The sequence below is a fragment of the Salmo trutta genome, chromosome 13 (genome assembly GCF_901001165.1).
Source record: "Salmo trutta chromosome 13, fSalTru1.1, whole genome shotgun sequence".
In the NCBI taxonomy this organism is placed as follows: Eukaryota; Metazoa; Chordata; class Actinopteri; order Salmoniformes; family Salmonidae; genus Salmo; species Salmo trutta.
The window spans coordinates 10932466-10959131 of NC_042969.1; the positions used below are offsets into that span (position 1 = coordinate 10932466).

Sequence of the window (26666 nt, forward strand, 5' to 3'; positions counted from 1 at the left end):
TGGAATGAGATGTTCAACGAGGATGTCCACATACGACATGGCCAAAAGTATATATAAATGTACAGTACAATTAAGACAGTCAACGACAAGTGTACATTTTCCAATTTATTACCTTTATCTTTAACAAATATACATAAATAATAAATATAAAAATCAAACATTGTCCAATGTTAAACAACCTTACCGCAGAGAAATAGCTAAAAGCTAGTGTTACCAGACAATTAAACTGATGTGTTGCCTATTCATAACAGTATCTTTTTCTAGGAATTGTCCATTCCTGTGTGACAAGAATAGACGCGCAGTTTGTTTCCAAGAACGAAGAAGAGGTTGACTCATCTCGAAAAACAGTGGCTTTGTTGCTGAGTAAAGCTATTGTTCTATCAGTAAAGTCAGTGTTAAGTCACGTGGATCTAATGCCGTAATATTCACACCCTACATAGATGGCTCGCTCTAAAAAAGGGAGCGAGAATAAAACCGGGACGGAAAACATGCAGGTTGTTTAATGGTCCATCGTTTAGAGTAGCTACTGGCTTTAACAATACTGCCTCTTCCAAGTGGTAGGGCTTTCTGCGCCAATAGAAGCTCTGACAAATCAAGCCTCGCGTCTCCGCTGTTGGCAGAGCAGCTTGCTTTACAGGCGAATAAAATGTTTGAAAGAAAAATAAACCAGAACTGAAAAATGAACACACCGTCAGTGTTCCCCCCATTTAGCACAACAACGTCTCTGTCCAAGTTGTCAGTGTTTGAGTTTCCTATTGTGTGCATCGACTGGTACAGTTTGGCAAACAGAACGGCATGGGTTATGACTGGTAGTGCCCGATGGTCATAATCTTGGTCTTCTATAATACACACACCCAGATAATTGCAGAGTTATTAGTAGTGTGCACTGTGTCATAAGTGGATTCCTTGATTGCACTAGGCGTCTTTTAGGGCAAGTTTGCTCACTTGGGAAAGTTCTGTCCTCTGAAAAATCTCTAATTGTACTGACTGACCAAGCTAGACATTTAACTATTTTACAGATATCTGAAATTGATCTGTGTTGAAATGAATACCACCTTAGTGCAATTCTTAACATGCCTTGCGCATTAGATTTCTGTGGCAACAATTCGGGTTGACCTTCACATGCATGCTCTTAATATTTCCTGGGTAAATCCTAGTGTACGGTCTAGAAAAGCGCACCAAAATCCTTTAGTTTTCCCATCTCGAAACGTTGTTTTTGTGAAGGACGGCTGGCGCTTGTTCTCTCACACGAGAGCCTGAAAATGAAAAGTTATCATGTGAACAGTCACAGCCACCTCTCCTTTCAAGAACAATAAATATCCACCGGGATCACTTAAGTTTCAGAATACTATTCAGTCTTGTCAACACATTATTAAACTCCCATTAGAAAATAACTGCATACATCATAATGTGCAATTCATACCATTCTGAACCCCTTCACATAAACAAAAAGGTAGCATTTTCTGACTTAGAAGATCAATAAAATAAGAAAAGGGGGGACAGTTCTTCAGTCGCGTCGATGGATTCAGTGCTCTGGATATCAAATACACAAATCTACTGCAAAAAGAAGAGGGGACTTTAAGGCTTACAGCACTTCTACCTCCCCATTATACACTTATGGGAGTCACATCACTAACCAATAACATAGTGGGCGCAGCCTATGGAACCGGTTAAGGCAAAGTGCGAGTTTGTGTCCCCCTCACCTAACATCACAGAGATGCTATCGCTATGCCAGGACCGTTTGTCTTGAAAAACTGTAGTGCAAGTAGGAAGACATTTTTGTAGTGGTAAATACTGACGGTGTTGCGTTATTGCTTGAGGGCTACAAAGTCTGAGTTTGCTTTCTACTGAGACTTCCCACAACAGTGGAAGAGGACTCCAATTAGGTCAAATGTCCATCGATCCACATAAAGACTGACTGGTTTGATGAATAAACCAAGTGAATCAATAAACTAGGGCACAATTGGTTGAGTTCTAAGAAAAGCAACAGACTTTGCAGCCTTCTGGATAGTTCTCTCTGTTAATGTCATGTCCAATTCAAAATTAACTCTTAGTACTTAGTAGGTACACTAGTGAAGTGTAGCATAGTCAAATCAGGGTCAAACATAAAGACAACTCAGAGTATGCTATTCTGTTCTTCTGAAATAGACTACATTTTCTTTGTATCATGTTTATTTAGATCTGTAGGCTATATTAAATAGATTTAGACTTTTTTAAATGTTGTAGATGTTCCAAAGGTCTGCATCAGTGGCTTGTAGGCTGTGTGTGAAAGCCAGATGTTGTTAAACATGTTCATGTTAATTAACGGTCAATTACCACGAGACCAGCTGACAAAATTTCATGACCGCCACAGCCCTAGTCCCTACACCTAGAAACTTCTCATGGTCCCTTGTATAGCTAATAAGTAGTGTCTAGGTGTAAGGGGATAAACTTCCAATCGGCAGTAACTTTGTCTCTGCGTCCCTCCAAACCATGGGAACTAGAAGTGGCCTTCCCCCTGCTGTTACACACAGTTGTATGATCGCATCCTCGGTTTCTGTACATCCCAAAAATGTAAGAAAAATAAATAATCACAGCCAGCCTTGGGGAAGCAATTTTAAAAAAAATAATAAATAAATGTTTAGAAGTTCGCTGTAATCTGGTAAAAAATACACCTACTTTCAAAACAAAAACTCTTACATTGCGCACAATTCAAATGCAAACGTGAGTCTAACGTACTTAAGTTTCAGTGGTTGATTAAAAACACATCTAAGTGCTATATCATTGCATGACAAATGTCCAACCCAAAGTGTTTCAATACATTTTAGTACTGTGTTCGACTAGATGGCAATTATTTTTTTAGTCTTATAAAAAAGGACATCACTACGAAAAATGCATCAGCCTTTTAAAATATGCAGGGCTTCAATATAAAGTGCTTCATTACATCGTGTTTTTTTTTTTTTTTTTTTTTTTACAGTTTCTTATTAAAATATTGTATTCCCTGGAGTGAAACCATAGTAAACATGTTACACATTGGTAAAAATAAACATTTTGGAATGTCTTTAAAAAGTCCCATTAGGTGATTTTGGTCAAGCTGAACTTGTTCCTGGAGCCTGTAAAGCAAAGTTATTCAAGTGTTATTACTCCATTCACAGTATCGCATGCAGTCTTTAACAAAATGATGGAATGGGTGAAAAAAAGGGTGAGATCCATTTCCAAGCTGTTATGAAAATAAAATAAAAAATGGACACCATGCAGTGGAATGGTGAGGAGGTTAGGGGGTCCATCTTGTGCCCTGAAGGCTGGACATTCAGAGGAGGGCTGAGGGATACACCTGTGTAAAAGCTGAATTGCTGCCGTTATCAACACCGATTGTGCATTGACAAATACACATAGCTTATTACTTTAAACTGTTAGGGGAGATACTACCTCTATAATTACCAAATTACAAGAATAATTTTACCCATAATGCTATCTGAGTGTATCTAGGAGATAAGAAAAGGCCAAATCTACAAGTAAAACAGAGTTGGCAACTTCAGTAGCTCCTAACAGCTGTCTAAATAATTCCGTCAGGAAATCCAGTAGCACGGTACATTAGACGGGAAATATGAGTCATACATCCATCTCCCCATCGGTCCCTGGTAGAAAGAAAAAAAAAAAACTGGCATTGTTGTTGCTCACTGCTGTTTACTTTTTTTTGGGGGGGGGCGGACTGTTCATTTCGTATGCTTCCTTTGTGTTCATTTGCGCCCCCATCTTTCTAAGCTGACAGCTGATTATCTGCACTACCAGACATGTCCTTCTCTACCAAAAAGCACCATGGTGATGAAAAGGCAAAAAAAAAGCTAACAAAAATGTACACTTCAGGTTCAAGATAGCCAGGAGATGACAGGCGATGAAAAAAAACTTAAAGGGATTGAAAAGTTAGGTGAGAAAATAGTTAGTAGAGATGAGGGTGATGTCGTGGTTGTGCATTAGATAGCATGCGTTAGCTAGCATGCGAAGCAGACTGTTTAGGTGGCTTCGGTTGTGGCTGAGGTGCGACAGCGGGGGAGGGTTTCTGGAGCAGCGTGGCAAAGAGGAAGAGTGTGGAGGTGGGCAGGTAGACGAAGAAGAAGAGGACCATGTCCTCAGTCAGGCACAGGATCAAGGGGACCACGGTACTTTGCTCCCCCAGGGCCCAGTCCACCAGCACCCCTGCCAGGAGGTAATACACATGGAACTCCTGCAGCTCCTCCCACTCTCCCCCGCCTCCATCCAAGCCCCAGCCCACCGCCTCAGTTTCTCCGCCCACGTCGCCGCCCCCTCCGCTGTCACTCACCATGGGCTTCATCTCCGCCCCCTCCACCGACACCACCTCAGTGGGCCGGCTCCGCCCTCGCTCCGCCACCCTCTCCAGCTTCCTGCTGTTTTCCACAAACTCCTGCAGGGGGGAATGGAAAGCAATGTCACATACCATGTGCTGAAACGCACCCGTGTCGGTTAATATACGCTTAATTTACCATATGAATGCATTTCCTTCATCATTAAACCACAGAATCCTTGGTACTTAAGTTTCAAAGCAAAAACCTATATTCCTAATTACCGTATTACTTATGAGTGCCACATAAGTTGCGTATTGCAGCTTATATCATCCTAAACCTAACATTTCTAACTGGGCTATTCTGGCCTATTTATATAAAAAAATATATATTATGGAGCTACTGCTGAGTCCCAAACAAAGAATATTTTCAATTTCCTTTCAGCTTCTACATTTTTAAACATCCATCCAGAGAACTCCAGTCAAGAAGGCTCCCTTCTGATTTCTCCCACTACCTCTCATTAAATGTTCAAGGTTGTGTGCTACATGAAACAAGCCACTTTGCATATTTTGTGAGTTTTTTTCCCCCCTGATATGCCTGACAAGTGTGCTGACAGCTCTCCCAAAAGAAGAGCATAAGGTTACGGAAGAAAATAATTTCAATGCCACATTTTGAATACATGTTCATCCATGGATGACTTTGAGTTGTAGGATAAATGGAGCATCCAAAGATGCATGTAGTGAGGGGGAAGATACAAAGATAAAGAAACTGTGTTCAACAACTTAAATGAACAGTACGACCTCTAAAACACTCAGATTTTTTTTTGCATAGATCAACCATTTTTGGTCCATGTCAGGTTTAATACCGTTCTACTGTCATGAGAATTGCTCATAGCCAACCCAATAAACAAACCACACTCCTACATACATGCGGAAATAGATTAAAAAAAATGTTTTATCCCACCAGTACACCATATCTTCGCATAGCTTACCATCAGGGCTTTGTCCATGTAGAACTCTCTGCCCGGTGTGCCGTCGTTGTATTTGGTGTCGATGGCGAAGCAGAGGAAGAGCACGTCCACTACGATCTCGAACATGGACAGGAAGCAGTGGGCCACCAGGAAGGCAAAGAGGCAGACGATGATGAGGGGGAGGACCCACTCTGCGTAGTCCCGCTGGTAGTTAAGCAGCAGTACGCCGGCGAACGCTGTGGACGTCACGATCAGGATCTGACCGAACACGCATACAAGCACAGAAGATATGCATCAGTGACATGATGACGACGACTGACTGCATTGGTTACATCCTGCATTAATACAGTGCCATCCTCTTACAAAAGTCAACCCCATTTTAATTCTTGAAACAGCTTCATTCTTAAAAAGTCCATTGTAAAGGGGGGGCTCCCGAGTGGCGCAGCGGTCTAAGGCACTGCATCGCAGTGCTAGAGGCGTCACTACAGACCCGGGTTCATTCCCAGGCTGTGTCACAACCGGCCACAATCGGGAGTCCCATAGAGCGGCGCACAATTGGCCCAGCGTCGTCCGGGCGCTCTAGCAGGCTGACCTCGGTCGTCAGTTGAACGCGTTTCCTCCGACACATTGGTGCGGCTGGCTTCCGGGTTAAGTGGGCGGGTGTTAAGCACGATTTGGCGGGTCATGTTTCAGGGGACGCATGACTCGACCTTTCCTCTCCAAACCCGTTGGGGAGTTGCAGCGATGAGACAAGATCGAAAAGGGGGGTAAAATACAAAAATCCGTTGTAAGTATAGGGATGAATGTCCACTACTCTGAAGCCCTCCATTATCCCAGCAGCCCCCTCACCTTGCCAAGGAAAAGGACAAAGTCTCCAACAGCGTTGATGGCCGCAACCCTCAGAGCGTTCTCCACCAGGATCACAAAGGCGTCGCGCGCCGACGTACAGAAACTGGTACTGTTGATGGCTGTCGCCGCGTACGCATTCTACACACACACACACAGCGAGAGAGACTACAGTCACTACAGCGAACAAGCTGGATACAAAACATCTCTTCATCCATCCTTAACAATGGGCCAATTAGGGGGAAAGAAAGAGCTCCTACCTGATTCAAATAGTTGAGGCACTTCTCCAGACACCACAGGCAGCAGATACAGGTCTTCAACATGCAGCGAGCACATGCATTTTCCTGTGTGAGAGAGAGGAATCTGAAGTGCACTACTTTAAAAAAATAAATAAATAGATAAATCGATTTGAAAAAAGTTCCCCGCAGAGCTCCTGAACTTGGTTGTCTTACATCTCAACGCTAAACCAAAAGAGAAGCAGGCGTAGACCCAAAGTCAGATTGCTGTGCCGAACTTTAAAGCTCTCTTTCGGAGCATCACTCATGTAAAGTTACCTCCCCTTTCAGAGCTCTAATGTTAATTTATCCCTTCAATTCAGTGTACTGCAGGGTGTCTCTCCATTGATCAAGTCAACAACACTTGGGGCATGACAACAAACAGCAGGCTAAGGACAAGACACTAGCTTACATCACCCACCAAGGAGAATAAAGCAGAATACCTATAAGAAATAGCATGATAATAATATCGTAATGTGGTTATCTAATGTGTTTATCCTAAATGAGTAACAGTTCAAATCTCGTCATTATGTCTAATTTATTATCCAAACCAACAACCCTAAAAAAATAATAAAAAAAGATTTTAAAAAAATATATAAAATAAAAATAAACAAAATTAAATAACAAAAAAATTAAAAAAATTAAATAAAAAATGAAAAAAATTAAATATTACAAATTTTAAAAAAATAAAATAAAATCGGCAGCACCGTACCAAACCCAAACAGCTCTCTGAACCTAAAATACATTGTAACTCTGCATAGGACTTTACAATAAACATTTTCCCTCCATTTTCTTCTGTAAACTGCCCAAAACGGATCAACCAAAGATAGGCGGCATAAGTCATTATAGCCTATGCCATGTCACAACTGATTTGACACCACGAACATGTTGGCATTGACTGCAATTTCAATCTACTGTTGACAAGCCAAAAAGCTAGCCTTGATTAGCTTGCACATCACTCAGGACAGCATTTTATTATTCTCCATACAATAAAATGAGCCAGACAGAAAGATGGAGAGGGAGATGGAAGAGAGAGAAGAGCGTAAACGGTGTGCGTTACCTTGCCCTTGAGCTGGTTGTGGACGTACATGAGGAAGAGGCGTGGGATCTTGACCAGGGTGATAATGAAGGAGCCCTTGGCCACGGTGCCCAGGTGGTACCTCATCAGCCTCAACACTGACGACAGGATGGGCGTCACCGGAAGCTTGTTCTTGTCCCTGAAATGGGGGGGGGGGGGGGAGAGACGACGAAGGGTAGCGGGAGAGAGAACACCATAAACCACCCTCGTCACCACTGACTTCTCCGAGGCCTTTGACAAAAAGCCACCAACCCGTGGCCATTGGACTGGGTGTCAGACCTGCCCCCTCACTGCGTGGCTCTGCAGTTTTGTGACCGGACGCAAACAGGTACACTACCGAGACAGCCTGTCAGACTGGCAGGAGCTGATGGAAGGCGTGCCTCCAGGAAGTCTTCCTTGCTGTCATTGACAGTGCGTCCCTAGGCAATCGACAGTAGGTGGAAATATGTTGGCGATGTAAAATCTGGTCCACACGTGCACAACAGGTTACGTCAGCACACCACAGCAGGCCCCAAACAAATTTGACACGTGGGCTCATTCAAGCAGAATGTCACTGAACCCTGCCAAGTGCAAGGTCCTATCAGTGTCCTTCACAAGAAATCCACCTGTCCCATGCCCTCTCCAGATCGAGGGCCAGAAGCCCAGTGTGTAATAGCGTTTTGATTATTAGGATCTCATTACAATTACATTTTAGTCATTTAGCAGACGCTCTTATCCAGAGAGACTTACATTTAGCTACTGCACATGCAGCAGCTACTCTTCCTGGGGTGTACATAAAACGTACAAATACACGACAAGTACAGAACAGTTATAGACAAGAACAAAATATATTGCATTCAATTCAAAATAAAATAGGAGCTATACACACACACACACACAACATTAAGACCACCTGCTCATTCCATGACAGATCCCTTATTGATGACACTTGTTAAATCCACTTCAAAACAGTGTAGATGAAGGGGAGGAGACCAGTTCAATAATGATTTTTAAGCCTTGAGACAACTGAGACATGGACTGTGTATGTGTGCCATTCATAGGGTGAATGGGCAAGACAAAAAATCTAAGTGCCTTTGAACGGGGTTGGGTAGGTGCCGAGCGCAATGGTTTGTGTCAAGAACTGCAACGGTGCTGGGCTTTTCATGCTCAACAGTGTCCCCCGTGTGTTTCAAGAATAGTCCACCACCCAAAGAACATCCATCGAACTTGACAACTGAGGGAAGCATTGGAGTCAACATGAGCCAGCATCCCTGTTGAACGCTTTCGACACCTTGTGGAGTCCATGCCCCGACAAATTGAGGCTGTTCTGAGGGCAAAAGGGAAAGGCACTACTGTATTATGTAATTATTTACAAAACAATAGAAATACAATTGAGTATTGCTGCTGTTTGTCTGACATCTAACAGTCCATGATCAGCTCTGTTGACCATGACAGCATTTTGCAGAGAAATGGGTTGAGGTGCAATATACCATTTAAGCTCTGAATGACGTGGCCCATTGTTTACCTGGCAACGACCACAAGAGCGTTTCAAAGAGTGGTCAGTCAAAGTGAGCTCATATGAATATAATCTCCCTGCCCACTCAGCCTGTTATACCCAGAGAAAGGGTATAATATCTTCAATTCTGAGCATTTTAATAGTGTTAAAATATGTTTTGGTCATTCTATTTTTACTTGGGAAATAGGATGACTGTGCAGGACCTTTAAGAATGCAGGACATTGACTTTTTTTTACGCTTATTTTTTTAATTTTGTTGCCTTTATCCATTAATATTTTGTATGCTCATGGATTTCAGTTTGTTATTCTTACACTCATATAGTAGTTAATACAATCTTCAAAAAATATGAGTAAATTAAATGAAGCGACAGTGAAGGGAGGGGGCAGAGAGAAGTTTAAATTGACATTCCTGTTATTCTCTGTAATTTCTATATCTCTGTGATAAAAAAAAATCTAGGTATTTATGGGTTAAGCTAATTTGTGACAGACAATAAAATCAAATATTGTTACTAAGCATGATTATAGCCAATATCCTATCAAATAAATACATTTGTACATAAATCATGAAAACATTTCTGAACCAGACCTTGTGAAGTAGTACGTGACCACAGCCCCAGCTACAGTCATCTGCTGGCAGGCCAGGATGAACTCACTGATCCAGATGAGGCCCACAGCGTGGTACCACGTCATGTACTGCAGAGGCCCAGTCAGCTGGAACTCTGTCAGACCCGTCTCCTCGTTCTGGACCGGGTTCCCTGAGGGGGACATGTCAGACTCAGTCTAGTGGTCGGGACTAGTTTGGAAAAGTTCTTGAATAAGGCCAACCCAGTGAACTGAACCATACTAGTGCAGTGTCCTGTTGTGTTGGAATGAATCACTTACCTATGTAAAGAGGTTTTCCCTCTCTCCTGTTTTCATTCCCCTTCCCATTTATACCTCCCTTTTTCCTCTCTCCTTTTTCGCTTCAAGCACATTCAAAAGAGGACCACTGCCTGCCTGCCCGCCCCCCCCGGGACACCCTTCCTCCCTCACCGGTGGTCCCGAGGAAGAGCAGCACCAGGCTCCAGTAGAGCCAGAAGAGGAGCAGGGCCAGGAAGGTGCAGAAGGGCTGCAGGGTGAGCAGCGGCAGGTGGATGAACACCTTGCCGGCCACGTGGAACAGGGCGATGGTCAGCGCCACGCGCTTCCTCATGAAAAGCATCAGCAGGAGAAGGATCACCTGAAGAGAGTGAATCAGAGGATGAGACAAGAGAGAGAGGAAGGGGATAATCAAGCAGACTTTGAGGTAGAAAGAGAGGGAGAGAGATAAGGTGGGAAAAGGATGCAAGTGAGTGAAGAGAAAAGAGCAAGGTGGGACATGGGAAGACAAGAGACCGGAAGACAAAGGGTGAGAGAGAGAAAACAAATGGAAGATGGCCAAGAGGAGAGAGAGTGAAAGGAAGGTGAGAGTCAACAGAGGAGGGTGTAAGAAGAAAAAATAAATAAAAATACATGTAAAAAAAAAGAATGGGTAGTGCCAGGAGTTTGAGATTTCAAAGCAGCACTAGGCTTGGTTGCCCCCAGTCTCCCTTTCAACACAAACACTAACTGTACTCACTGTGAATACAGTGGCAGCGATGGCGTACACCAGCAGCGTCTGGGCATAGTCCCTGGACATCTCGGCTTCCTTCTTAACATCTTTAGTCTCTGTGGTCTCTTTAGATAGGGTCTCGTTGACATTTAACCGGTGGTTTATGTACAGCCACCACAGAATGCTTGTGCCCGCTACAGAAAAACAGGCTGCTTTTAAGGTGCTGCATCATTGACAGATTGAACAGCTGCACACTGCTAAATGCAAAGAGGAACAGCCAAGAATTATCATAGTTTTGCACTTAACATTCATTCTATGTCATTGTTTTCAGTTATCCTTGATTGATCAAAACCCTGGCCAGGAAGTAAGGCCAGGAGAGACAGGAAGTGAGCTCACCCAGAGAGCCCAGGACCACCGTGGCAGTGAGGATCCAGACCAGCACAGCAGAGATGTAGCGGATGATCACCATCAGGATCATGGAGAGCACTGCAGCACAACACAGGCACAACGGCACTTAAACTAACCTTTAAAAAGACAAATCTAGTATCAGCTAACCCTGCCCTCAGCCTCAACCCTACCCTACCCCCCCACAAAAAACATCAAAACTGATCATGAATAAGCATTCAGGAGTTCCCCAAGTAAGGATCAGTTCACAATATTCAAATCCTTTTCCTTCCAACATTAAAAGCATACAAAAAAAACACACAAAAAAAAACCTGTCCTTGAATTGACACATAGGAGAACTTTGTCCAACCCTAACACACATGTACTCTGAAGGTGTCAGCTTTAACTCACAAATGGACAAGTTCATGGCTCCCATGGCATGCCCTTTACCTTCAAGCCTTCTTCCTCTCATTCCAAAGAGGGCCTACAGTCTCAAGGGAGACTCAAAGATGTGATGACATTGCTGTATTTTCCACCCAGCGCTGCATTTCTCCACCGTCCATGTCTGACCTACAGTAACTGCCTGTGTACTGACACATCATACCGATATGGAGAAATCAGCAGAACGCACTAGAGCAGGACAGATGTTTCCTATGCAGGCCTATTCTTTACTGGCTCACATTAGGGAAGGCTCAGAGACTAGTGGGCCCCAGAAATACAATGAAGAGTCAGGTTATTCACTCCCACTGGGTTCAGAGGCTGAGGCCCTGTCCAGCAACAGCCCGTATCCCCTTGCCCTGGCTCTCCATCTGAAATAATTGGATAGTAATGGCAGTAGTTCAACCTTAACCCCGATTGGTGGAGATGTCACCATATTGCTTATACCTATCCAGCCTCCCCCTGAGATACTGCTGACAACAAACGCCTGCAGATGAGGTCATCACCTAGTGCCAGCAGGCAGAGGCCCACGATGATCTCCTTGCTGGCCATCACACCAGCGATCAGCCTGTGCAGCACGCTGTTGTCGCTCACAAATGTCACCACAGCCTCGGCAAACTTGGCATAGCAGGAGATGTCCACCGGCGTGCAGCGGTTGAACACCGGGAGAGATTTGCTGTGGGATGGAGCGAAGTAGAGGTCAAATGTCACATGACCTGGGAGGTTCTCTAAAACAATCTCTGATTTACACAACTGGTTAAAGTGAAAGTCCTTTAATGGGTCTGAATGAGAAGAGGAAAGGAAGCAGTCTAAGACTATTGAAATAAGTGATGGGGGAAAATAACCAATTAGTTAAATAAAATATATTGATACTTTGAATCCAAGTACTGATTTGTAGTTTTTTGTTTCGCTAGGTAGCGTTAGCTAGCGCTAGTGATCTGTACCTGCGTCAAAACTCAGGTATTTTTCATCCTATTGCTTGTTCTCCACCTTTTTAAAATAGTGAGCACCTATTTCCATGACTGATCAAAACTAATTTTCTCATGCCCTCTCTCATCTCTCTGTAGTAGACATATAGTGTTTGGAACATTAAATCGCAGTACTTAAAATTGTGAAATATCACATTACACATTGAAATGCAGCCCTAATGTTAAGGCTTCCTACCTTGGTGGAACTGGAAGTTTGGGACATTTGTCAAACCTCTCTGGAAGGCTGGGATATTTGTGGCCGGCTAGCTCGTAGGAGCACAGCTCCGACCCTGAGTGAAAGAGAGACAAATATTTTTTAAAGTGCAGCCATAAAAACACGCCAAGCAACACAAGGATCATTAAATGAAATTCAGTCTCCCCAAAAGTGATCAAAGTTATTGCACAATATCGTGTCTAGACCAAAATATCCTGATCCAGATTCCATCATTTCCCCTTTATGCAACTGAGCAGGTTATGCATAATGATGGATGAAATCGCATTTCCTCAAAATCTCATTAACGGTGTTATGCTCACCGCCCCGGGAATTCAGAATCAGCCAGTCGAATCAGAACACAAGACCCCTTGAGACAGCAAAGTTACATAAACCCAGTCCGGTCTATCATGGGGGCATACATGGTGTGTGTGTGTCACGATAAATATATACAGTACTGACAGTAGACACACGAGCCTAGCTGAAGGACGGACTAGGGTGGCACAAACAATAGAACCCATACAGCAACGGGTGAAATTGTCCTTAATGGTGCCTTTGTTAATCTAGTTCGCTCTCCACATGTGCCAAGGTGCCCCCACTGTGCCAGACCGTGTGTGTGTGTGTGTGTGTGTGTGCTGAATGAAAAGACAGTATTAAGGGGTCGATGGCACACAGGGTCACGGGCATGTCACCGTTTGTGGAAAGTGTTTGTCGTTCCATAGGATGGCAGTGAGTCACTGTCAATGACGTGATGGATGGCTGCTGTAATGAGGACCTAGTAGCCTTCTGTTGATGGGGGAAGAGAAGCACCTGCTCCTCATACCACGCTTTCCTAACGGGACAGTCTTGAGTTGATTTTATGCCTCCTCATCTAAAGATTTGTGGTGCTAAAAAAAAAAAAAAAAATACATACGGATGTGTGATATTGTGACGACTAAAATTCAAGAGCTTCCATCCGTAACAAATCATGACATGCCCGCTATCGACAAGCAGATTTTCAAAATCAATACCTTGCATGTGTCGGGGTCCACAGCATGACCAATAGAGTTACTGAGAGGAAGAGAGACTCAGCGAATGGTTCAATACGCTGTCAGTCTTATGTTTTTGTGTGGTTTGACGGCAGAAAAGTGTAACGCTGACAGTGTTCACTCCGTTTGACTCGGGGCCCCCCACTTTACTCACCGTTGTGCATGGCAAACCGCTTGAGGTCCTGGTATGTCGTCAGCTCTTCATCAGGACACACGGACACACACAGGGCCATGGACTTGATCTTCCTCTGCACTATGTCAATGTTACACGGGTCCAGGAAGAACACATATCTACAGACAAAAACAAACAAACAAAAAAAGACTAAGATGTTCTTTATCAACACCTACATAAGGAATGAGTAACAAGGGATGTGAGAATTTCAGCAATTTGTTTCTGATCTTTGTCAATAAAATCCATTTCCCTCATCACCGATATGAGGAATGAGTCACGAGAAAGAAGGGAATGTGAAAATGTGGGCGTGGGAATGTGATATTGAGAGAGGAAAACAAAAGCCACAAAATGACCTGAAAGTCCTGAAGCCTACACCTCCCCTCAATGTCCTGTTCGTTTTGGGGACAAAGCAAAGCACAATGCCTCCACAATACCTTATTCACTGAGATATGATCAAACAAATGGCACGAGACAAGAGAGCCTTTGGCTGCTGATGCTGTTGGAACTGGTCCATGGGACTTGGCAAGTGGAACGGAGAGAGAACGGAACAAGGACATTTTTATAAGAGAATCCTTCACTGTTGTCCATCTGTCTGGTGATTTTATACACTACGGGGTGGGCACCTCGCCTGCCCACACACACTTGCAGGAGCAATTGTCCTGGGTGTTGCACACAAAAGCTGAACATGAACAAAAATATACATAGACAAACATAACAATGCTGGGAGAATGAAGTCAGTAGTGTCTACATTGGTGAAGCCCAGTCTATGTCTAGGCCAGTGTAGTTACACTGGTCCAGACAAACGTCTCGGTCAGGTTAAAGTGAACGTAGTCCAAATGAACTGTTCTGGTGATTCATAAGCAGGCTCAGTGGTTTGCACTGCACACATGCTGGTTGAAAGGAAGACCGATATGAAAATCAAGTCACTCTGGATTGATCAGAATAGTCGAGGGCAGTTCTTCCTAACAGCTAAGGTTAGGATCGGGCTTGGATAAACTGATCCTGGATCATCAACCAGCAGCCATGGCCAGAAGAATAGGCCTACAGCATTTTACTGTTTACGTTTGGCCCCTGCCTTGTGAGCGAGGAGCTGCTTAATAGTATTAGCCAAATAAACCCTGACCAGTTATCCCTTAAGCTCTGACTTTGTTGTCACTAATGATCGCATTATGTGACACTAGCCTATACCTCGCACAGGTAGGTCACGTAAAAGGTTGCTGAGGGCAGGACTGAATACAGCACCGAACACAACCTCAACTGAGCCTAGATTTAACCACACCAGCAATGATGCTAGACTTTTTTCACCAACGAAATGGCAAAAACTTGAGGACAAACCATGTCTGACTACCACCAAGAAAGCAATACTTTATAGACCACTGCTGTGTTATTCTGTCTAATGACACGAAGAGAAGATCTACCAAGAAAGATTATGAAGTGAGGAGGGGAAGCACAGAGCGCGACAGAGAGAAACAGGATTGACAGCTGTGTAGTCCTTAATTGAATCCCATGACAGCTGCATTCTCAACGGAGTTCAGCATTAGGTGGTTGCGCTTGAGGCGAGTGCCGTCAGTCAAAACTCACACCCTCTGCGGCCGATAGGGCAAGTGTGTATGTATGTATGAGTTCTCTCCTTGTTATCAACCTTATCAAACACCAAACTGACAAAACAGCCTTCTAATGAAACTATCTTCCACACACACACACGCTGGGGGCCAGCATTAAATCCAGTGATCTCAGTCTACAGCGCCTGTCCATGTGTATGCACCCATCCTGGTATTCCTGTTCGAACCAGAAATGCTATTTAAACGCATGTAATAGCAACAAAATAAATCTGACATGAAAAAAAAATGGACTGGAATCTAAGTTTGTTGTATTAGTCACAATTTAATCAACTGAAAGTTCTGTCAAAGTCATCACACTATTTCGTTGATGTAGCGCCGTGATAACCCGGTTACTGTGGCGACGAACAGGGAACAGATTCAAAGCTAAACAAACAGAGAAACAAATAGGCCCAGTAGCAGAGATTCAGTCCCAAATCCCTGCGAATCTGACTAGGTAATCCCATGCACTCGCTTTTGTTACTGTAACATGATGGAACAATATTGAAAATGTATATTTCTTAGAACGTGTTTGTAGGCACAACGCACAGTGAGATGTTTATATGCCTCTACCAGCGCCACAAAGCTGCAGTACCTTCAGAAAGTATTCACACCCCAGGACTTTAGCCACATTTTGTGGGATTCAAATGGATTTGTCATTTTTTTTTGTCAACAATCAAGACAAAAATACTCTGTCAAAGTGGAAGAAACAATTTTTCTACAAATGTTAGAATTTATAATACATCTTGATTAGATAAGCCCCTGAGTCAATACATGTTAGAATCAACTTTGGCAGCGATTACAGCTGTAAGTCTTTCTGGGTAAGTATCGAAGAGCTTTCTACACCTGAATTGTACATTTGCCCATTATGGTTTTTCAAAATTCTTCAAGCTCTGTTAAATTGATTGTTGATCATTGCTAGGCAACCATTTTCATGTCTTGCCATAGATTTCTTTTGTAAATTTAAGACAAAACTAACTCTGCCACTAAGGAACATTCACTGTCTTGTTGGTAAACAACTCCAATGTAGATTTGGCCTTGTGTTTTAGGTTATTGTCCTGCTGAAAGGTGAATTCATCTCCCGGTGTCTGGTGGAAAGCAGACTGAAACAGGTTTTACTCTAGGATTTTGCCTGTGCTTGGCTCCATTCTGTTCATTTATTATTTTTTTCCATTGAAAAACTCCCCAGTCCTTAACAACAAGCATACCCATAGCATGATGCAGCCACCACTATACTTGAAAATATGGAGAGTTGTACTCAGTAATGTGTTGTGTTTTCCCCAAACATAACACTGTGTATCTTAATTGCTTTGCCACATTTTTTGCAGCAGTACCTTGTTACAAACAGGATGCATGTTTTGGAATATTTTTATTCTGTATAGTCTTTCCACTGTCAATTAGGTTAGTATTGTGGAGTAACTACAATGTTGTTGATCCATTCTCAGTTCTCCTATCACTAAATTAAACTAACCATTTGCCTCATGATGAAATCTTTGACCGTTTCCTTTCTCTCCGGTAACTGGAATACCTGTATCTTTGTAGTGACTGGGTGTATTGATACACCATCCAAAGTGTAATTAATAACTTCACCATGCTCATAGGGTCGGCAGGTAGCTTAGTGGTTAGAGCGTTGGACTAGTAACCGAAAGGTTACAAGGTAAAAATCTGTCATTCTGTCCCCGAACAAGGCAGTTGACCCACTGTTCCTAGGCCGTCATTGAAAATAAGAACTTGTTCTTAACTGACTTGCCTAGTTAAATTAAAATTATATCTTTTTTTAAATATTCAATGTCTGATTTTTTACCCATCTACCAATAGGTGCCCTTCTTTAAGAGGCATTGGAAAACCTCCCTGGTCTTTGTGGTTGAATCTGTTTGAAATTCATTGCTCGACTGAGGGACCTTACAGATAATTGTATGTGGGGTTCAGAGATGAAGTAGTTATTCAAAAATCATGTTAAACACTATTGCACACAGTGAGTCCATTAAAACTTATGTGACTTGTTAAACACATTTTTACTCCTGAACTTTAGGCTTACCATAACAAAAGGGATCGAATACTTAGACTCAAGACATTTCAGCTCTTCATTTTTTATTCATTTGTAAAAAAAAATAAAAAATATAAACTGAATTCCACTTTGACATTATGGGGTATTGTGTGTAGGCCAGTGACCAACAAAATCTACACCTAGTCAATTAAAAAAAAAAAAATCAGGCTGTAACAATAAAATGTGGAAAGTCAATGGGTGTGAATACTTTCTGAAGGCACTGTAGTTTGGAGATTTGTGAATGTGAAATGGACCTTTTCTTCAGTAACTGCGTTGAGAAGTCGCTTGTAGCCTACACATGATAGTCAGCAATCCAATTTATAGAAGTTACACAACTAAGTGATGTTTTCTAATGGAGACTTTACATTAAGTAGGCTAAATATGGTAGGCTGCTTGCATTGTGAAGACTGGTCTAATATATGAATGATGCCAGAGAGTTGATACGTCCAATTCATGCAGCTTGTCACACCTGCATATCTTGTATTTTTGCATAAGTGCGGCATACATTTTTATGTTACTGGTTCACGAGTCCCGTCATTATTTTTCCTCGTGAAACGGGAAGGAGCTTGGACGGGATGTCCCTGGATACCGGTCACCTGTATTCAACCCTAGTGTGCGTGTCAGTCATATCAATAGACCAACCCTGTCAAGGTGCTTTGATGAAGCACATCATTGTTGGCTTCTGTGGTGATAATGGACGGGGGGGGGGGGGCTAACCAGTGAGCCTGAAAAAGGTCAAGGGCAAAAGGATGTTGAATTTCTAAATGTTAATAAAGCCGCTATACATTTTTGAGGGCCTGTCTACACACACACACACACACACACACACACACACACACACACACACACACACACACACACACACACACACACACACACACACACACACACACACACACACACACACACACACACACACACACACACACACACACACACAATTACCCAGGACTAGAGGTTTGAGGATGATTTCAAACTGGGCAAATGAGTGACTATCAAACTGGCATGCTAGTCACGGGGGTATCAAGCAACAGAATAACCATGTACAACAAAGCGTCCAATATCCCTATAGTTATTCATTTCAAAATGGCCTTGCCCACAGGCATGTTTTTACACAACCCTACCACAAGGATCAAGAGCACACTACAAGTGAAATCAGCTTACTCATTGTTGATACAACTCTCCACTCTAAAATGGAACTGTAGACAGTTCAGCACAAATTAACTGTGTGGGTGTTATGCTCAAGTCAGCCAGTTTGTGGTTGTTCCAAAGGAAGAGCGAGCAGTGTCGTCATCGCCCCCCCACCCTGCAAACTGCTACTGCTGCTGAAAAAAAAAAATCATTGGGGAGACACTGGTGAGACCGAGCCAAGTGTTGCGGAGACAAGGCGGTGTTGGCACCACCCGACAGCAGAAACAGAGCCGTAAACAACGATGTATGGAAAGAAAGCGAAGAGAGAGAGAGATACAGATAAACAGAGAAATTGAGCAAAGGAGAGCGAGAAAGAAAAACAGATAGAGAGACCGAAAAATAGAGAGCGAGAGAGAAATACAAAATAGAGACCGAGACTCCCAGCCAATGACAGAGTGTTGGGTGACAGGTTCCTTCCTTGTGTCAGCCAGAACCCACTCCTGAAACGTCTTCCTCCGCACACTTACTAACTGTCACAAACTGATACCAAGCCACTTTCGTTCTCCACACCCTATGATTACCTATAACTTACGTCTGTAAACATTGGCAGCGCCGCATCTGCATTTAGAATCTTTTAAGAACCTTAAACGCATAACATCCAGACACATTAACATGATGGGTGTTCATTAGGAACTAGCATCATGCTTTCAAATGATAAACAATTCCATCTTCTATCAGTCTATCCAAACGTTAAAGGGAAAAACATCAAGCCAAGAGATTTCAAAACCATTAATATCTCTTCAGCGGCACAACCAAAATAAATAAATGCCCCTCTGCTGATGACTCACAGGTCTGTACCACTAGCCAAGCACTAAGCACACAGTCAATCCAAAGGGGGGATGTAAATCAGCCTGCCATGCAGATGAAGTGGGCTGAAATACCTGTGTTCCGAGGGCGTGTGCATTAAGTACATGCAGTTCAGCGTGACAGAACGTCCTTATGCCTCTGCATATTTACTCAAGGTTTTATTTATGCTAGATTCCCGTAGGCCATGGGAAAAATTATTTAAATTTGACATTTCTATTGAACCAATGAGCAACGGGGCAAAGCTACTTCTTAACATTTCTCAATAATGGCCTAATTCACCCTAACATTTGTATTTGTAAACAGAGTGGTGGGTTTTGGCAAAATGGCACAGCCGCTGAGCTAAAAGAGTGAAAGTTGGGTGAGAAAAAGATAGGAGAGAGAGAGAGGAGTATGATTGAAAGATGGGTGAGAAAGTAAGACTCACTTTTTGTCCGTCTGATCCAGTCCACTCAGCCTGACCCCTTCAATCTGCTCATTGCGCTGGCCGCAGGTGTTCCCGTAGCTGTCATATCCGAAGACCAGGCGGGCTGCGCCCCCCGTGGCAATGGTGAACCCAAAGATACTCCCCTGAAAGAAGCATTAGCATTCAATGCTGCAAATTCAATACACTGTGTGTGTGTGTGTGTGTGTGTGTGTGTGTGTGTGTGTGTGTGTGTGTGTGAGAGAGATAGTGGGGTATGATTGTGTATAAATGCATTGTTGACAGCTATTAAATGTAATGTACCATACTGACTAACTGCGAAGCTTACGGATAGTTTAATGAAAAGCACCACTAAAACACCAACAGCCAAATCCTGCTGACTGAGCAGCTTGAAGTGACCTGTGTTTTTTAAAGTACACAGATTAAAATCACAGAAATTGAATTCTAATTAATTTGTCCATCTGTTACAACAGCTATTCTTATTCTACTCTCCAAACAACACACCAGACATTTTGGGAGAGGCACAGGGTCATCTGCCGTGCAGTGCCAGTGTCCCTGGAACTATTTAGGGTGTATTAAGTGTCTTGCTTGAAAGGCAAAACAGTAGGCAATGGAAACCATCTGAAATAAATTCATATTTTTCCTCCTTCGCCAGGACCGGGATTTGAAACAGCCAATTTCCAGCTAACTGGCTACTGGCATCTAAAGCTACTCAAATGCAAAAAGCTTGAGTGCAAACATGGGCCAAAACCTATTTTGTGTGTGTGTGTGTGTGTGTGTGTGTTACAACATCATTCTTCAAGTCACTCTTTACTCAGTTGTAGATTCAAAGAAAAAAATATATTCACTCGAAGTATAGGCTAGTAGGCCTATGCTGTAGCAAATATAAAATATACTGATATTCCTAAATAATAGGCTTACGTCAATGAAAACCCCTACTGTATGTAACAAGAAACACATCATTCCATGTCTGTAATAGATAGTGCTGCATGATGTTAAAGTGTGTTCACAACATAACAGCAGTGAAAATGACTGGTAAATTGACCTCTTCAGATGGGTTTTGTTTGTTTCATAAATTTTAGCCATATGTTAACCATTCTCAAAAGTCAAAGTACTCTTCAATTTTACACTTCAGCAGGTGTTAAATGTCTGCATGCTTGTAGCTAACTGGCTGAACTGAGGCGGTGTTGCAACCTGACTCAGGTGACACTTGTCAGGCAAACAATCAGCTGGACATTTAAAAAAAAAGAGTGTCATGACAAGTTAAACGTCTTTCGTTGATGTGAGCCTTGTCTTTATTGTGTTTTAACCTATACATTTCTGGTTTTAACATTGCTCTTTGTTTGCAACCGTCAAATGAATCGGCATACTGGCTACTTACCATTCCGACGCAGAAAACAGTAAATAAAAGGAACCACGGCAAATCCGTGCAACTTCGATCCTCCAAGGGTTTCCATTCTCTCTTTGTCCTCTGGAAAACAAAATACCAACACATCGGCAGTGCCACATTAGCAAATAGTCTATAGGTGTCTTCGTCAATTCAAATCGTGACAATGTAGGCTACACAAATATTATTTCACATATGCCACAAAAAATGTCCCTCAATGGAACGCGCCCCGTCTGGCAGTCACCGTGAATGTCATTAGGCCAAGTTCTGACTTCCTTTGTCCCCCGCAATTTCACTTTGACATCTAATTTTCGTAGATAAAGGCTATTTGTGGCCGACAGTAAAGAAACGTCGTTACACTTCGCGTTGAAAACAAGTCACACTTAACCATACTCTCTGCTTCATTGTCAAGGCGCCGTTCAATAGCGTCAAATCTCGCACATTGCGAGAGGTGAGGTTTGTTTACAAGGCTAACGGTGCTCACGAGCTATTTATGGTATGCAAAACTGCTTTCAAGCGGTAGCCCGTACGAAACGTCGGCGGTAAATGCACTAGAAAACCAGAAGACAAATTATTGTCCCATTGTAATGAAGCTACAGCCTAATATTTCATTGTCGGTTTCGATAATAATAGGATTACACTAGCCTTCCCCGATGAACATAGCCTAGGCTTCTTATCTAATCTGACTGGGGTGGTGAGAATAGTCATTGGATGACAGCGGTCGCAACAATGTAGCAGCGTAGCCTAACCTCCGTTCCATTATGTTCCATTTGCGACATTAAAACAATGAATGCAACATAGGGGTGGGGGGAAATCGGTATCTTACCTCTGTGCTACCGCAGCATCCCATTGCAGGACAGGGTTAGATTTTCGAATAGCTCAACGCTACAGCGCAAGAAAAACAATAACCCAAACTTGCAGGGAGTTAACGGTATTATGTTTACCCCGCATTAATTGCGTCGCGCCGATTTAAACGATCTGTAGATTAGAAAGGCGACACAAATGGTATATTCCATCCAAAATGCATACTAATATCGGTCTCCTTCCTCCAGGTATAAGGGATTAATACTTTAGGATTTATCGCACCACACTTCCTGGGGGGATTGTGCAGGTGCAGCCGGAAAAGGAAGGTAGCGTCCATTCATCTCATTGAGCCTGCGCATTTGGCACGCGACTAGATAACAGGAGGATGGCGGGACGTTGGGCGGAGCGCGCGATTTTCCAAACGCGCCGCCTTTTTGTCGTTGTATTACCCGCCTTCTGTCCATCCACTGTGACCACACATGATGACGCACTGGTACATAACAGGCTATAAGAAATGCTGTAAACCAGAGATGTTGTGGGCCTAAAAAGACATGATGCACATATTACAATTGTAAATGGCTGTAGAATAGCTAAGTGGGCATGTTCCAATAAAAAAATGTTGTGTCACGATTATCAAATTAAAATGAACACAATGGAAATGACAATTGCTGTTCATCTAATTCCAAATTGGCTACAGTGAACAGTAGCCTAATAAACCCATAGCATACACATGAGTCTAATACATTTATGCATTTTTATCAGCCAAGAGATGATGCTCCAGCCTAAACTACTTGATCAATATTCTATCAACTGCCTATTTCGTTTTTGAAAGATTAATTTGTTGACAAACTCATATAATCAGAATTAAATGAATACAGTAGACATACCTATCTAATGTCTTTCCATCTGAAAAAATAACCACAAATCACTTTTCCCAAAACTTTTCCTCAAAAGTTCCCCACAAAGATATATTAACGCCTTCCTCACTCTCATACGGTATCCAGGACTTATCTGCATGCTGTAGTCTGTCCCCAAATATGGATTGTCCACCTTTTTCCTGGGCCTCCCTTGCTGAGACCCGCTTGTTGGTCTTCTCTGTTCCATCTTCTAGGCTGTGTACAGCAATAGCAGGGAGATGGCAGTCTGAGGGCAAAAAAAAGGGGCCTTTGTTCCATTGTTTTCTGTTGTACCAGGGAGAGAGTGAGTAGTGTGTGTGTGTGTGTGTGTGTGTGTGTGTGTGTGCGCGCGCGCACATGCACGTGGTGTTTTTATTTGTAAGGCTGTAATGAGTGAGTGTGCATTATCAGCCTGTTCACCCCTTTCTCAAATGTAGGGAGTGTAGAGGTGTGTGTCCTCATAACAAGTGAGTGCTTTGTTTTCCTTGTCCTTTTTGATTACCCTTCCATGTTTTAATCATCCACTATATGGCTACAATGTAGACAAAACATTTCTTAACAGATGAAGTGTTCTCTGCGTTTGTTTTAATGAAATTTACATCATTTAAATCGATTAATGAGCAACATTTGATGAGTTATCATTTTGTAGATGATTTCTCTGTGTACAGTACAGAGTGATGAAGTGGTGTAATTTCTTTCCATTTTGGTTTCCACCACTAGAGAGCAGTCACACTTTGTGAAAAACATTGAAAGTTGGAGGAGTCAGCAAAGCAGTAGGGTTACCCAATCCCAGCAACAAAATGTAAAATGGATGGACTGGTCAAAGATTCAGTGGTGAAATTTCAGCCTGTTTTGGTGGGATGGAGTTTTGTCCTGCCTGCGGTAAAATAGTTTAATGACCAATAAGAAAGAGAGTTCCAAACCTCTCAGCCAATAACAGCTAGTTTTCCGTTTTCCCCTCCCCACTCAGACCACTCCCAGACAATTGCTCTTTGCTAAGAAGCTACTTTTGTTTCTTTTAGACCATTTACAATTAAAACAATCACAGTAAGGTACTTAATTGTTACCCAGAAATTATTTGATATTGAGATAAAAAAGGCTGCATTGGACCTTTAATTTACTGCAATGTAAGTTGGAAAGAATTGAGTCACCAGTCACAGATCAGTGTACTCCAAATGTTGGTGCTTAATAACATTACATTTTCTGTACTGTTATTTGTTTCACAGTACTAGGCTTCTGCAAATATTACTAATACATTCTTCCCATCTTTCACATTAATTAAGGGAGTGAGGCATGCGCTGCAGATTTCTCCTGATGCCTATAATGGGATGACATCAACTTGGCTTTAGCCCACTTTTGAGGTATGTAAATGGCTGGCAAACTTTGAACTGTCCCTTTTCTGATTAGAGTGTTGGAGGTGGTCTGCTGAGAATATGCTCTATCTGATCAGAAGCCTGGCTAATGTGTTGATAAGTTATTGAGCTTTGAGTAGGCCTAGTTGACCTCTGAACCAGCTGAGTTTCCCATTCAGATTGGCAGAGTGGAAAGGTCATAATCCAATTCTGTTTCCTCTTTTATGCATGGTATTTGTATTTGTATTTATTAGGGATCCCCATTAGCTGCTGACTCTTCCTGGGGCCCAAACACACCAAAGCACCCACATTACATATAAAACAACAGATAAAACAGTGAACTATGTTTGTACTGAATGAGCTGAAGATAAAACAGTACATCATATAACATCCCTACACCACCACATGTCCACAACACAAAATGTTCAATAACACCATACAACAATATCAAAATGTGTGCGTATTCATGTGTCTATACATTTGTGTGTGTCTCTTCACAGTCCCCGTTGTTCCTCAAGGTGTATTTTTACCTGCTTTTTTAAATCTGATTCTACTGCTTACATCAGTTACCTGATATGGAATAGAGTTCCATGTAGTCATGGCTCTATGTAGTACTGTGTGCCTCCCATAGTCTGTTCTGGACTTGGGGACTGTGAAGGGACCTCTGGTGGCATGTCTTGTGGGGTACGCATGGGTGTCTGAGCTGTGTGCTAGAATTTTAAGCAGACAGCTCGGTATATTCAACTTGTCAACACCTCTTACAAAAACAAGTAATGATGAAGTCAATCTCTCTTCCACTTTGAGCCATGAGAAATTGACATGCATGTCATAATGTTAGCTCTCTGTGTACTTTTAAGGGCCAGCCGTGCTGCCCTGTTCTGAGCCAACTGCAATTTTCCCAAGTCCCTCTTCGTGCCACCTGACCACCCTGCTGAACAGTAGTCAAGGTGTGACAAAACCAGGGCCTGTAGGACCTGCCTTGTTGATAGTGCTGTTAATAAGGTAGAGTAGCACTTTATTATGGATAGACTTCTCCCCATCTTAGCTACTTTTGTATCAATATGTTTTGACCATGACAGTTTACAATCCAGGGTTACTCCAAGCAGTTTAGTCACCTCAACTTGCTCAATTTCCACATTATTCATTACGAGACGTAGTTGAGGTTTAGGGTTTAGTGAACGATTTGTCTCAAATACAATGCTTTTAGTTTTGGAAATATTTAGGACTAACTTATTCCTTGCTATCCATTCCGAAACTAACTGCAGCTCTTTGTTGAGTGTTGCAGTCATTTCAGTCGCTGTAGTAGCTGACGTGTATAGTGTTGAGTCATCCGCATACATAGACACACTGGCCTTACTCAAAGCCAGTGGCATGTCGTTAGTAAAGATTGAAAAAAGCAAGGGGCCCAAACAGCTGACCTGGGGAATTCCTGATTCTACCTGGATTATGTTTGAGAGGCTTCCATTAAAGAACACCCTCTGTGTTCTGTTAGACAAGTAACTATTTATCCACATTATAGCAGGGGGTGTAAAGCCATAAAACATACGTTTTTACAGTAACAGACTATGATCGATAATGTCAAAAGCTGCACTGAAGTCAAACAAGACAGCCCCCACAATCATTTTATCATCAATGTTTCTCAGTCAATCATTAGTCATTTGTATAAGTGCTGTGCTTGTTGAGTGTCCTTCCCTATAAGCGTGCTGAAAGTCTGTTGTCAATTTGTTTACTGTAAAATAGCATTGTATCTGGTCAAACACAATCTTTTCCAGAAGTTTACTAAGGGTTGGTAACAGGCTAATTGGTCAGCTATTTGAGCCAGTAAAGTTGCCTTTACTATTCTCAGGTAGCGGAATGACTTTTGCTTCTCTCCAGGCCTGAGGGCACTCACTTTCTAGTAGGCTTAAATTGAACATGTGGCAAATAGGTGTGGCAATATGGTCCACTATTATCCTCAGTAATTTTCCATCCAGATTGTCAGACCCCGGTGGCTTGTCATTGTTGATAGACAACAATCATTTGTTTACCTCTTCCACGCTGACTTTACAGAATTCAAAAGTATACTTCTTTTCTTTCATAATTTGGTCAGATTTACTTGGATGTGTAGTGTCAGCATTTGTTTCTGGCATAGCATCCCTAAGTTTTCTTATCTTGCCAATGAAAAAGTCATTAAAGTAGTTGGCAATATCAGTGGGTTTTGTGATGAATGAGCCGAGTTGGCTTTTTCCCCCAAAATGTTATTAGTCACATGATTTCTTAATTGGCAGTAGTTTGCCAATCAGTTGTGCTGCCAGACTTATTTGCCATACCTTTTGTCTCATTCCTCTCAACCATACAATTTTTCACCCAAGGGGATTTAACAATCAATCAATCAAATCAATCAAATGTATATATAAAGCCCTAAAGCACATTTCTGCAGCATTAGTAAAGATGTGATCAATACATGTTG

The 26666-nt window shown here is 42.4% G+C and overlaps 1 protein-coding gene across 3 annotated transcripts in view; it reads right to left on the bottom strand.

The window, feature by feature from the left end:
- Positions 1 to 92: 92 nt before the first annotated feature.
- LOC115205171 (choline transporter-like protein 1) overlaps positions 93 to 26666 on the bottom strand; it is a 29842-nt gene continuing 3268 nt past the window's right edge. The window contains exons 2-17 of one of the 3 annotated variants that reach the window (XM_029770876.1): positions 22957 to 23112; positions 21160 to 21249; positions 19782 to 19924; positions 13697 to 13833; positions 12500 to 12593; positions 11842 to 12011; positions 10910 to 10999; positions 10541 to 10707; positions 9976 to 10162; positions 9530 to 9698; positions 7432 to 7588; positions 6357 to 6440; positions 6100 to 6237; positions 5272 to 5508; positions 4301 to 4402; positions 93 to 3092 (exon numbers count right to left, since the gene is read on the bottom strand). In XM_029770876.1, the coding sequence (XP_029626736.1) occupies positions 3069 to 3092; positions 4301 to 4402; positions 5272 to 5508; positions 6100 to 6237; positions 6357 to 6440; positions 7432 to 7588; positions 9530 to 9698; positions 9976 to 10162; positions 10541 to 10707; positions 10910 to 10999; positions 11842 to 12011; positions 12500 to 12593; positions 13697 to 13833; positions 19782 to 19924; positions 21160 to 21249; positions 22957 to 23073 (2106 nt within the window). In that variant the 5' untranslated portion in view covers positions 23074 to 23112 and the 3' untranslated portion in view covers positions 93 to 3068. Of the gene's footprint in view, positions 3093 to 4300; positions 4403 to 5271; positions 5509 to 6099; positions 6238 to 6356; positions 6441 to 7431; positions 7589 to 9529; positions 9699 to 9975; positions 10163 to 10540; positions 10708 to 10909; positions 11000 to 11841; positions 12012 to 12499; positions 12594 to 13696; positions 13834 to 19781; positions 19925 to 21159; positions 21250 to 21409; positions 21967 to 21991; positions 22536 to 22956; positions 23113 to 26666 lie in introns of those variants that run through there. The other 2 variants (XM_029770877.1, XM_029770878.1) reach the window with 2 other exon arrangements.